Source organism: Nannobrachium achirus (genome assembly GCF_963921795.1).
Source record: "Nannobrachium achirus genome assembly, chromosome: 17".
NCBI lineage: Eukaryota > Metazoa > Chordata > Actinopteri > Myctophiformes > Myctophidae > Nannobrachium > Nannobrachium achirus.
In genome coordinates, this window is record NC_137824.1 from 60,615,087 (window position 1) to 60,628,846 (window position 13,760).

Genomic DNA, 13,760 nt, shown 5'->3' on the forward strand with positions numbered 1-13,760 from the left:
CGCGCCGCGCACGCACAGACATTTACGAGGAACGTGCATGTTTGGATCGATGACTCCCTCAAAAATACCATCAAGCGACCATACTTCTGCGTCTTGAAAGCCTTGGATCGGCCGCGCCGTGCAGTGGCTCTCTGTTTCGTGAAGTGTGTCTGTGTATTTATGTGCGCCCGCTCATCTGAGCCGTGAGTGTGTGTGTGTGTTTTCATGGGCCGGTCAATTGGCCGCCGCATCAGTAACCAGCGGCCACTGACATAAATTCTCAGCACTGCTCAGCATGCATGATGCTCTGGGACCACCAGAGCAGGACTGCAACTTGTACTAAAAATTAGCAAGTAGCAGCCAGCCTACTTTAGTGGCAGCCAACAGTATACAGATGGTGCTGATTAGCCTACCTTTGCAATGTAAGGATATATTCCATAATCCTGTGTCAATGTCGTCTCAAAGAAGAAGAAAAGAAAAAAAAAAGCATCGTGTCACCATGCTTTCCTGCCTCCAGTCCAGACGGTCCATGCAGAAGGAGTTGACTTTCACTTTAATTTAACAGAATGCAACAGAATTGCAAAATTGCAAAAGCTTTTGCAAGCTACAGAAAAGGCCATTAGTCCCTTTATTTTAGCCAGTTTAAAAGGAAAATCTGCTCCAGTTTCTCTGTTGCTGAAAAGAAAAAGTCTGTTCACTTAATTGTCCACACGCTGGATTAATGAATGTCCACAGGTGAAGCCTGTTAAAGGTCATTAATAGTCTCCTCTGATAGTTTCACAAAGTACACTAAAGCAACAGAAATGTATAATGTAACATTTTAAGTCCCTGACAGAGGTTTTACAAGCCAATTCAATAGCAGCAACATTGTCATGAGGTAATTTTTGCCCTTAAATATTTGAAAGGAACAGACTAGAGTCAGATTATTGTGACATAAGGTACATTTCCCAATAATAAAATCTAATAATTCGCTCCAACGTGATACATCAACTGTGTCAACGGCCCATGTCCAAATCGCTATTTCATTGTTTTATTTGTTGAAAGGTGTGAATAGAGGTCTCATTAAATTCTCTCCCCCCCCCCCCCAAATGAGAGGCAGAGTGGGAATGTTTCTGTCTGCAAATACACATTAATGTCCTCTTTTATATGCAAATCGCTATTGCAGTGTCATGCATTTGAGTGTTTTCTTTGTTGAAAGGTGTAAGTCATAGTGTTCTCTCTCTCTCTTTTATAAAGAGATAGTCACGTTTAAGTCATTAGTGCTTATTATTAAACATAACTCTTATTGCTTCAGTCATCAAATCAATTTCAGTAGGCTTACTTTTAGCCAATAATAATAATAATAATAATAATAAATACTGTTAATTAATGACACACACACACACACACACACACACACACACACACGCACGCACACACACACACACACACACACACACACACACACACTCAAAATACATGAAGAAACAGTGCTTTTTGTGGGCAACATGGCTTGGAGCAGCTGTGCGTGTAACACTAGGATGAGGCCGCCGAAGGCGGCCGAAATTCTAGTACATACACAATTCCTTTCCCTTTGTGTACAAACTAATACTCTCTCCTCTCCTCTCCTCTCCTCTCCTCTCCTCTCCTCTCCTCTCCTCTCCTCTCCTCTCCTCTCCTCTCTAGGAGACATAGAGTGGTTGATGGGGTGAATCTTCACCTCCTCCTCTCCTCTCCTCCTCCCTCCTGTCTCTCCTGCTTGTGGAGTCTCCTCTTCATCTCTCTGTCCTCCTCTTCCTCTGAGAGGTCTGTTCATCCTCTTCATCTTCCTCTTCCTCCTGTGTTCATGTGCTAAAGGTTACACAGTATTGTGTATCATTATTTTATGCGTTAACTATTGAAAAACAGCAGATATACAAGCTGCGAGCTTTGAGCTTGTAGATTTGCTCTTTTTGAAAAATCGTGAAAATTTGAATTTTGACCCGATTCTATAAGTGTCTTTTGAATCCTTCTAATGTTTTTTTTTAAAAACCTATGTTTCTATGTCAGCAATCTGGCCAGCCATCGTCAAAGAAAAGGTCCCTTTCACTTCCTTTTAACTGGAACTCAGTCTGTTCTTGAGACACTACTATGTCAGTGGTTCTCAACCATTTTCGTGAAGGCCACAGACCCCCATCTCAAAATATCTAGTTCCAGGGACCCCCCAGAAGCAAAATTTGAGTTACAAATTTTCGCTTTAAAAATACATATATGCAAATATTATTTGCACACATTTTCACAACTTTTTCAAAGATAGCAGATCTACAAGCTCGTGCCGCACTGTGAGCTTGTATATCTGCTATTTTTCAATAGTTAAAGCATTCAATAATCCCAGGCCTAAATGGGTTAAAGGAGTAGTTCACCCCCAAAATGACTTTTTTCTATTGATTACTCAGGCTATGGAGACTTGAGACTTGAGAAAATGTGATTATAACACATTTATTGTAATAAACCTTTAGTCTTAGGAATGCAACAACAAAACCCTACAAATACATTATTATTGAATTCAAGTCTCAGTAGTCTGAGTAATCAATAGAAAAAAAGTCAACTTTGTTTTTAGAAAGCAATTTATTTATTGCTTTTTACAGTAACACTATTAGCACCCATTAGTCACATCTGCCCATGAAAGATTGCGGTGCATCTTGGGAATGGGCTTATTGTGTCTAAAAATACATATTTATCCACTTGTACGGAATGTACGCATGCCCCCAACCACTGAAATCAAAATCATTAAAATCACTAAAATGATAGAAAGCTGTAAATGAAAACATTTGAAAACTCATCTTTTATTTTCTCTAATTACAATCTAGAATAATATGAATCATATAAAAGTTGTCCTTTAATATGATAATGTGATGTGTTTACATTCCTCATCTGTAATGTTTGTGTTTGTATTTCAGGAACTATGTTTTAATCTGTGATGTTTGTGTTTGTATTTCAGGAACTATGTTTTCCAGAAACGCTACGTGAAGTTTGATGGCAAAAACCTCATGTACTTTGGCAGTGAAAAGGTACTGAAATATTGAAATATCCAAAACCGAACCCGATTTACTATTTCTGCATTTAGCAGCCCTTATCCACACTGACCTGGACGTGCACTAGAGTAATAAATAGCATGAATCCTAGTGTACAAAAACATTGGCCATGGTTTGTTGGCAAAGGTTTAAGAGATTGATTCACTGAAAATATTGTTTTATCTGTCTGTCTGTCTGTCTGTCTGTCTGTCTGTCTGTCTGTCTGTCTGTCTGTCTGTCTGTCTGTCTGTCTGTCTGTCTGTCTGTCCTGTCTTCTCTACCAGGATATCTATCCTAAAGGAGTGATCCCATTGGCTGCCATCCAGATGGCCCGCCCCGCTAAAGACAACAAGTTTGAGATCGTAACCACGCACAGGATCTTTGTGTTCCGCACTGACAATGAAGGTAAACACAAGTGCACAGTCTTAGACTACTACTAATATTATTATTGAATAATAAAGTGATTCTACTGAGCCTCCCAGTCTATTGGCATTAGTTCTGATTAGACTATAGAAAATCCTATATGAGGGCCAGATGGACCAGCTTATGAATAATCACTATTTATTGTAAAATACTCGGTCCAGGAAAATAAAAGGAGACATATCACACTTTGTTGTCAAAGTATCGCGAGACTGTCAATGATTGCCAGTTTGACAACCAAATCTCGCCATGCTACCAAGCCAGAAACGATACGCTGTTCAGATGCCTCAATGCCATTAGGTAGTGAACACATGGAAAAACAAGTGATTGTAAAACAACCTCTTCTTTCATATTCCTGAACCCATTATATGACAGGTTGAAACGGTTCATAGTCCGGGGAATTAGCGATGTTTCGCGTCAATCAGTCTAAAAGCGCAAAATTTTGCACAGCATTTGTTTTGCACAAAGAACTTTCCTTGAGCTAAAATCGGCCCCACAAAACAATGTTTTAGTGATGAGTCGTCACTTTTCACAGTTTTGTGGGGGCCAGTTTTAGCCCAAGGAAAGTTTTTTGTGCAAAACAAATGCTTGCAATGGGATTCAGAATCATGACAAACCCCTAGTTAGACCCCTCACATCCTACTTAAAGCAGATTTTTTTCTGGGTATTTTCTTCCTGTGGTATAGTGTCGATGGGAGAGATAACAGTAATATGCAGCATTTTATCCAGATGTACTTGGTTGATGACAACTCCTCACATATTGTACAGCCAAAAAGGTGCATTCAGACATATTGAAGTGACGACTTATTAATGGTGGAATCAAATTCTTTATATTTGTCTTTATTTCTAGGGTAGAATGAAGCTCTTATGTCTTTATATTTGTCACAGTGTAACAGGAAGTGTAGTTCTGTCTCCACCTCTCCTTGAGAACAGAGTGAACACAGTCTGTCTTCTCCAGGCTGCCAGCTCTGTTTGTGTCTGCCTGTTTGGTCACTGAGTCTGTACATATTCAAAGTCTTCCTCAGTTTGGGATCAGTAACAGTGGACAGATAGTCTGCAACTGTGTACATTATTCTCAGTTTAGGGCCAAATAGCATTCTAATGTGCTTTGGGTTTTTGTTGTATTTAAGGTGACATAATTTTCTTGTTGCATTTTGATCATTTGGTTAGTGGAGATTGTTTGGGTCATAGGAGGGTTGGTGGAGGTCAGGCAGTCTCAGGACCAGCTGACTGAGGGACTCCTGCTTATGTTCTCTCTCAGCAGTGAGACAGTGTAGTTGTCCTGTCTCTCTCTCAGCAGTGAGACAGTGTAGTTGTCCTGTCTGTCTGTCTGTCTGTCTGTCTGTCTGTCTGTCTGTCTGTCTGTCTGTCTGTCTGTCTGTCTGTCTGTCTGTCTGTCTGTCTGTCTCTCTCTCTCTCTCTCTCTCTCTCTCTCTCTCTCTCTCTCTCTCTCTCTCTCTCTCTCTCTCTCTCTCTCTCAGCAGTGAGACAGCAGTGGGTTAGGGTTAGTAACAGCCTGTCTCTCTCTCTCAGCAGTGAGACAGCAGTGGGTTAGTAACAGCCAGTCTCTCTCTCAGCAGTGAGACAGCAGTGGGTTAGGGTTAGTGACAGCCTGTCTCTCTCTCAGCAGTGAGACAGCAGTGGGTTAGGGTTACTAACAGCCTGTCTCTCTCTCAGCAGTGAGACAGCAGTGGGTTAGTAACAGCCTGTCTCTCTCTCAGCAGTGAGACAGCAGTGGGTGGGGTTAGTAACAGCCTGTCTCTCTCTCTCAGCAGTGAGACAGCAGTGGGTTAGTAACAGCATGTCTGTCTCTCAGCAGTGAGACAGCAGTGGGTTAGTAACAGCCTGTCTCTCTCTCAGCAGTGAGACAGCAGTGGGTTAGTAACAGTCTGTCTCTCTCTCAGCAGTGAGACAGCAGTGGGTTAGGGTTAGTGACAGCCTGTCTCTCTCTCTTAGCAGTGAGACAGGTTAGGGTTAGTGACAGCCTGTCTCTCTCTCTCTCAGCAGTGAGACAGGTTAGGGTTAGTGACAGCCTGTCTCTCTCTCTCAGCAGTGAGACAGGTTAGGGTTAGTAACAGCCTGTCTCTCTCTCAGCAGTGAGACAGTGTAGTTGTCCTGTCTCTCTCTCAGCAGTGAGACAGCAGTGAGACAGGTTAGGGTTAGTGACAGCCTGTCTCTCTCTCAGCAGTGAGACAGCAGTGAGACAGGTTAGGGTTAGTGACAGCCTGTCTCTCTCTCAGCAGTGAGACAGCAGTGGGAGGTGTTAGGTTTAGTAACAGCATGTCTGTCTGTCTCTCTCTCAGCAGTGAGACAGCAGTGAGACAGGTTAGGTTTAGTAACAGCCTGTCTCTCTCTCAGCAGTGAGACAGCAGTGGGAGGTGTTAGGTTTAGTGACAGCCTGTCTCTCTCTCAGCAGTGAGACAGCAGTGAGACAGGTTAGGGTTAGTAACAGCCTGTCTCTCTCTCAGCAGTGAGACAGCAGTGGGAGGTGTTAGGTTTAGTGACAGCCTGTCTCTCTCTCAGCAGTGAGACAGCAGTGGGTTAGTAACAGCCTGTCTCTCTCTCTCTGCAGTGAGACAGGTTAGTGTTAGTAACAACCTGTCTCTCTCTCAGCAGTGAGACAGCAGTGGGAGGTGTTAGGTTTAGTAACAGCCTGTCTCCCTCTCAGCAGTGAGACAGCAGTGGGTGGTCACCCTACAGGAGAGGGTCAGGGACCAGCTGGTGTTTGGGCGTCCTCGGTTCGGTCCTGGTCCTCACTGTCAGAAACACGGAGCTCTGGAGCTGAAAGGAACCAAGAACAAAGTCTACACCGCCATCAATACTGAACACATCTGGATCTATAAGAGTGAACAGGTACAATACTACCTTAATACTGAACACATCTGTACAATACTACCTTAACACTGTACAATACTACCTTAACACTGAACACATCTGGATTTATAAGAGTGAACAGGTACAATACTACCTTAACACTGTACACTGGTGATGTAAAAATATGTTTTTTTTTCTATGCTTAGCAAAAGGATTCATATAACGTGACTGACTGCATGTTCTCTATGTGTGTGTGCGTGCGTGCGTGCGTGTGTGCGTGCGTGCGTGCGTGCGTGCGTGCGTGTGTGTGTGCGTGCGTGTGCAGTGTTTTCGTACAGGGATCGGCATCACATTGATCGAAGCCAGAGGAGCGACGATTAGAGATGGAAAACACAGGAGCTTTGACCTGATAACTCCTTACAAAACCTTCAGGTTAAACACCTCGTTAAACACCACGTTATACACCTCGTTAAACACCTCGTTATACACCTCATTATACACCTCATAACTACTAAACAAATACTGTACATCTGATATGATCATACTGTACATCTTTCCAGACATTCTGCAACTTCTATTACTCCTGTTTGATCTTCTCTTCACTGCTCCCCCACTGAAACAAATAATACTTATTGTTTTTAAATCTAAGCTCCTACTGTACCTACAGTATGTTCCTGACTTGCTTGTCCTTAGAACATCAGACAAAGGTCTCCTCACTAAACCCAGAATGAACTCTAAACCAGGTTATGGTGCTTCCACTCACTAAAACCCTTTCCATTTCCACAGGCTGTCAGCTAGGTTTGGAGTTTGGAGGGTAGTTATACTATCTAGTTTTTGCACTGTGATTTGATTTTAATTGATTCTTATGTGTTAATTATGTGTAATTTTGTGCATTTTGTGTGATTGACATTCTGAAGCCAAGGAACCGTAAAGTCGAGGAAAAATGTCTTTGTGTGATCGCTCTGGATTAAGAGCGTCTGCTAAATGCCTAAATGTTAAATTGACCAAATCATTCTCCTGGGTGTTAAATTGACCAATCGTTCTGCTGGGTGTTAAATTGACCAATCGTTCTGCTGGGTGTTAAATTGACCAATCATTCTCCTGGGTGTTAAATTGACCAAAGTGTTCTTCTGGGTGTTAAATTGACCAATCATTTTCCTGGGTGTTAAATTGACCAATCATTCTCCTGGGTGTTAAATTGACCAAAGTGTTCTTCTGGGTGTTAAATTGACCAATCATTTTCCTGGGTGTTAAATTGACCAAAGTGTTCTCCTGGGTGTTAAATTGACCAATCATTGTCCTGGGTGTTAAATTGACCAATCGTTCTCCTGTGTGTTAAATTGACCAATCATTCTCCTGGGTGTTAAATTGACCAATCATTCTCCTGGGTGTTAAATTGACCAATCGTTCTCCTGTGTGTTAAATTGACTAATCATTCTCCTGTGTGTTAAATTGACCAATCTTTCTCCTGGGTGTTAAATTAACCAATCGTTGTCCTGGGTGTTAAATTGACCAATCGTTGTCCTGGGTGTTAAATTGACCAATCATTGTCCTGGGTGTTAAATTGACCAATCGTTGTCCTGGGTGTTAAATTGACCAATCGTTGTCCTGGGTGTTAAATTGACCTCTCCTGGGTGTTAAATTGACCAATCATTCTCCTGGGTGTTAAATTGACCTCTCCTGGGTGTTAAATTGACCAATCATTCTCCTGGGTGTTAAATTGACCAATCGTTGTCCTGGGTGTTAAATTGACCTCTCCTGTGTGTTAAATTGACCAATCATTCTCCTGGGTGTTAAATTGACCAATCGTTCTCCTGGGTGTTAAATTGACCAATCATTCTCCTGGGTGTTAAATTGACCAATCATTGTCCTGGGTGTTAAATTGACCAATCATTGTCCTGGGTGTGTCCAGCTTCACGGCGGAGGCGGAGCGGGAGAAGCGGGACTGGATGGAGGCTATGCAGGAGTCCATCGCGGAGACGCTGTCAGACTACGAGGTGGCAGAGAAGATCTGGTCCAACCTGTCCAACAGGATGTGTGCAGACTGCAGGGCCATCAACCCTGACTGGGCCTCCATCAACCTGTGTGTGGTCATCTGTAAGAACTGTGCAGGTCAGAGCCCTAAACCTAAACCTAAACCTAACCATCAACCTGTGTGTGGTCATCTGTAAGAACTGTGCAGGTTAGAGCACTAAACCTAAACCTAACCTTAACCCTAAACCTAACCCACTGTCCTTCTAGCTGTGTGTGGTCATCTGTAAGAACTGTGCAGGTTAGAACCTGAACCTAAACCTAAACCTAACCTTAACCTTAACCATCAACCTGTGTGTGGTCATCTGTAAGAACTGTGCAGGTTAGAACCTGAACCTAAACCTAAACCTAACCTTAACCTTAACCATCAACCTGTGTGTGGTCATCTGTAAGAACTGTGCAGGTTAGGACACTAAACCTAAACCTAAACCTAACCTTAACCTTAACCATCAACCTGTGTGTGGTCATCTGTAAGAACTGTGCAGGTTAGAGCCCTAAACCTAAACCTAAACCTAACCTTAACCTTAACCATCAACCTGTGTGTGGTCATCTGTAAGAACTGTGCAGGTTAGAGCCCTAAACCTAAACCTAAACCTAACCTTAACCTTAACCATCAACCTGTGTGTGGTCATCTGTAAGAACTGTGCAGGTTAGAGCCCTAAACCTAAACCTAAACCTAACCTTAACCTTAACCATCAACCTGTGTGTGGTCATCTGTAAGAACTGTGCAGGTACAGAGACTGTTCTTCTAGCCGTGTGCAGTTCTTTATAATGCACAAGCTTTTAGAAAATAGGACGTTGACATTTCAGTGCATCTTAGTGATAAGAGTGGTGGAGTCAGGCTGACACAGTGAAAGTGTTTACATGTTTGTGTGTAAGAAAGTTTTTTTTTTAACTTTTTTATGATGTGTTTCAAGAACCATCAGTTTAGAATGACCCATAAAAATGGATCAGCCCAGGATATTATTGATAATGAATGAAAACAAAATCCACTCCAAAGCTAACAGATGCAGAAGGAGAATTCTTGCATAATGAAGGATGAAATGCACTCAGACTCAGCTGTTGGTGTAAAGGACAGCAGCCGCTCAAAACTGGATGTGCATAATCTACTGTTGTGCTCTTTTCTTTCTGTACATGTTGGGGGGGAACAACTACTGAACTAGTTGAAAACTAAGTAGTGAGAAGTAGACAACATTTCTGGCTGTTTTGTTTCTTTGTACCATGAGGTCTTTTGATGCTTGTACTTTTACTTTTGAAAAGTAGTTTAAGACATGAAGCAAAGGTTGTCGAACCCACGACACGCTGTCAGGCATTGGAGCTGTATGCAGTATGCATCTGGACCGCTAGGCTAAGGGGCACTCTTATTATTATAATTCTTTTAAGATTTGTTTTTTGGTCTTTTATGCCTAAGTGGCCAGCAGGCGTCCCAGGGTACCCTGTTTTCACATTGGAATATACTGTAGAATGTGTTCCAGGGGCCACAAGAAAGCACCACTGGGGCCGGATTTGGCCCGCAGGCCGCCAGTTGAATATACTCGATACTCATTACCACAGGGGTCTTCAACAGGGGGTATATTAACAACTTGAACCCTATAGTGATCATATTCTGAGAATTGTAGCCAAAAATAGCCGATCTACAAGCTCACAACGCCTCGCGCTTCGGCAAAGAGGTTTGGTGTAGAGGGGAAAAAAGAGCAGACTAAGTACAGAGTGAAAGGTCAAGTTTATTAAGTACTGACGGTTCAAGTGGTTAAATATCTGAAAACACAAATTGACATGAATCCAAAATACACTGACGATTGTGCTGTCAAAAGATTAAACTATATGGAATCTATGAAAAGGATGTGGGGGTCCCTGCTTCATCTCTCTCTCAACTAAGGGGTCCTTGGCCTGAAAATGTTGAAGACCCCCGCATTACCACATACATTATAGGCAACTATTATACCGTAAAAAAAAACTTTACTTTCAACCCTGTTTTAGCCAAGTTTTATGAATATCAAGACAAAGCAGACAGTTCATTATCCAACAGGTTGTTCTGCTTGGAGTACAGATGTGTTGGGATGTTGTTGCCCTGCCCTCCTGGTGTGCCTTGGGCACCGGAGGAGGCCTGTACAGACATGACCTACCACACCAATCTGCTGCTTACACTGCACTGTGTGTGCGCGTGCATGTGTTTGTGTGCTTGCATGTGTTCCTTACCAAGGTGCTAAAGTACCAACGTGTTAAGGATTCTATCATACAGCTTGGTTACACATTTTAACTGCATGTGTTCATATTGGGAGGCCTCTGTAATGTCCATATAAACTAGTTGTGAGGTCTGCAGATTGAAGCCTCTGTAATGTCCATATAAACTGTGTCAAATGTGAACGCTAATAAAGATGGTGTGTGTGTGTGTGTGTGTGTGTGTGTGTGTGTGTGTGTGTGTGTGTGTGTGTGTGTGTGTGTGTGTGTGTGTGTGTGTGTGTGTGTGTGTGTGTGTGTGTGTGTGTGTGTGTGTGTGTGTGTGTGTGTGTGTGCGCGTGCGCTCTCTCTCCAGGTCAACACAGAGGTCTAGGAACGATGGTCTCAAAGGTTCAGAGTCTCAAACTGGACACCAGCGTCTGGAGCAACCAGATCGTACAGGTGAGCTCACATGACCATGGTCACATGACCATGGTCACATGGTCACCTGGCCAGGTTTTTTGCGGCATGGACCATATGTCAAATGGACCGGCTTCATGGGGAATGGATTCCTTGCATTTAGCTAAGATATACGTTGTATATGATAGCTTGTTAGTTTATGATGTTATTACAATATCCTAATCCACTACTACAGTATGTAGTATTGGTGTAACTACAGTATAACCCTAGGATAGTTCACTCCCAAAATGACTTTTTTTCTATTGATTACTCATGCCATGGAGACTTGAGTTGAATAATATCTTTTGGTATTTGTCACACTCCCAAGACAATAATTTGATTATAATAAATGTACCCAGGTCCCCATCTGGAATCAATGGGGGTAAATTTACTATTTAAATTTTTTTTGTGTGTGTGTGTTAGGAATGCAACAAATACAAAAATATATATATATATATTATTGAACTCAAGTCTCCATGGTGTGAGTAATCAATAGAAAAAAAGTCATTAAAATAAGAAAATAAGTGAACTAGGCTACTACCTTTAAGTCTTAAAAGCACAACCATGAAAAGCCATGTCTAACCTGTGCGTGCGCGCGCGTGTGTGTGTGTGTGTGTGTGTGTGTGTGTGTGTGTGTGTGTGTGTGTGTGTGTGTGTGCGTGCGTGTGCGTGCGTGCGTGCGCGTGTGCGTGTGTTTTTGCGTGCGTGTGCGTGTGTGTGCGTGTGTGTGTGTGTGTGTGTGTGTGTGTGTGTGTGTGCGTGCGTGCGTGCGTGCGTGCGTGCGTGTGTGCGTGTGCGTGTATGTGTGCGTGTGCGTGTGCGTGTGTGTGTGTGTGTGTGTGTGCGTATAGTTGTTCATCACGGTGGGCAACGACCGGGCCAATGACTTCTGGGCCGCCAGACTGCCTGCCTGTGAGGAGCTGGACTGCAATGCCACACCTGACCAGCGGAGGGAGTTCATTCACCTGAAGTACAGAGAGGGAAGATACAGACAACCTCATCCTGGGTTCAACACACAGGACCAACTACTGAAGGTATGGGTGATAATTATAACCATTATACAACACACAGGACCAACTACTGAAGGTATGGAAGATAATAATAACCATTATATAACACACAGGACCAACTACTGAAGGTATGGATGATAATAATAACCATTATACAACACACAGGACCAACTACTGAAGGTATGGATGATAATAATAACCATTATATAACACACAGGACCAACTACTGAAGGTATGGAAGATAATAATAACCATTATACAACACACAGGACCAACTACTGAAGGTATGGATGATAATTATAACCATTATACAACACACAGGACCAACTACTGAAGGTATGGAAGATAATTATAACCATTATACACAGGACCAACTACTGAAGGTATGGATGATAATTATAACCATTATACAACACACAGGACCAACTACTGAAGGTATGGATGATAATAATAACCATTATATAACACACAGGACCAACTACTGAAGGTATGGAAGATAATAATAACCATTATACAACACACAGGACCAACTACTGAAGGTATGGAAGATAATAATAACCATTATATAACACACAGGACCAATTACTGAAGGTATGGAAGATAATAATAACCATTATACAACACACAGGACCAACTACTGAAGGTATGGGTGATAATAATAACCATTATACAACACACAGGACCAACTACTGAAGGTATGGAAGATAATTATAACCATTATACACAGGACCAACTACTGAAGGTATGGAAGATAATTATAACCATTATACAACACACAGGACCAACTACTGAAGGTATGGGTGATAATAATAACCATTATACAACACACAGGACCAACTACTGAAGGTATGGAAGATAATAATAACCATTATACAACACACAGGACCAACTACTGAAGGTATGGGTGATAATTATAACCATTATACAACACACAGGACCAACTACTGAAGGTATGGATGATAATAATAACCAGTAGGACGCGTGACATCTGTCCTGACCCTTTTATGCCCATATTTGGAGATCCCATATATGGAGATCCCTAACAGAATCCATTTTATGCGCATATTTGGAGATCCCAGCTCTGAGTATGTCATCACTGTGATGTCACCTGTTTATGTCCAAATATGGAGATCCCAGCTCTGAGTATCTGACATCACTGTGATGTCACAGTGATGTGTCAGGGGAACCATCCAGAGTCCCTGGACCAGCTGACTCAGTGGACATCCCTGTAGGTTTACACTGTGGTTGAAGGCTATGTTATGAAGCGTGTCTGAGTTGCCTTCTTTTAGGTGGTTATAACATTTACTTTGATAATGAGTGGGTATCGCCCTAGTTCTGCCCTCCAAGCATTGTTGGTTGTTTTCCGTTGGGTGTGGAGGATGCATTTGCAGATCTCTCTGTCTCAGTCACTCTGAAGAAAGAACGTCTGGTAAATGTCTACAATGTACTTTGTATTATCACTCCAGTGTGTGTATGTATACTGTATCACTGTATACTGTGTATACTGTATCACTGTATCACTGTATACTGTATCACATAGCCAGCATTGATTTAAGCTGCATGAGGGAGTCATAAGAGATCACAGAAGATGATGATATCAAATGGATGACAACGGACCATTCAGCACAGCTCATGGTGACCTTGGACTTAAAAAAAACACTTTTGGGTAGCAGTTTCAGTGTCGCAAACTAATTGCACAAAAAAAATCACACCCGTGTGAACTGAGCGGTGGTCGTGGGGAGGGGGGTGTGTGTGTGTGTGTGTGTGTGTGTGTGTGTGTGTGTGTGTGTGTGTGTGTGTGTGTGTGTGAGAGAGAGAGAGAGAGTATTGCAGTTGATGCTCAGACTAGACTCAA

The 13,760-nt window shown here is 42.4% G+C and overlaps 1 protein-coding gene across 1 annotated transcript in view; it reads left to right on the forward strand.

The window, feature by feature from the left end:
- arap3 (ArfGAP with RhoGAP domain, ankyrin repeat and PH domain 3) overlaps positions 1 to 13,760 on the forward strand; it is a 65,479-nt gene that overhangs the window by 7,819 nt on the left and 43,900 nt on the right. Inside the window, exons 7-13 of the mRNA XM_080746134.1 lie at positions 2,939 to 3,008; positions 3,296 to 3,416; positions 6,100 to 6,284; positions 6,571 to 6,677; positions 8,158 to 8,357; positions 10,813 to 10,898; positions 11,747 to 11,929. Coding sequence (XP_080602260.1) covers positions 2,939 to 3,008; positions 3,296 to 3,416; positions 6,100 to 6,284; positions 6,571 to 6,677; positions 8,158 to 8,357; positions 10,813 to 10,898; positions 11,747 to 11,929 — 952 coding nt within the window. The remainder of the gene's footprint in view (positions 1 to 2,938; positions 3,009 to 3,295; positions 3,417 to 6,099; positions 6,285 to 6,570; positions 6,678 to 8,157; positions 8,358 to 10,812; positions 10,899 to 11,746; positions 11,930 to 13,760) is intronic.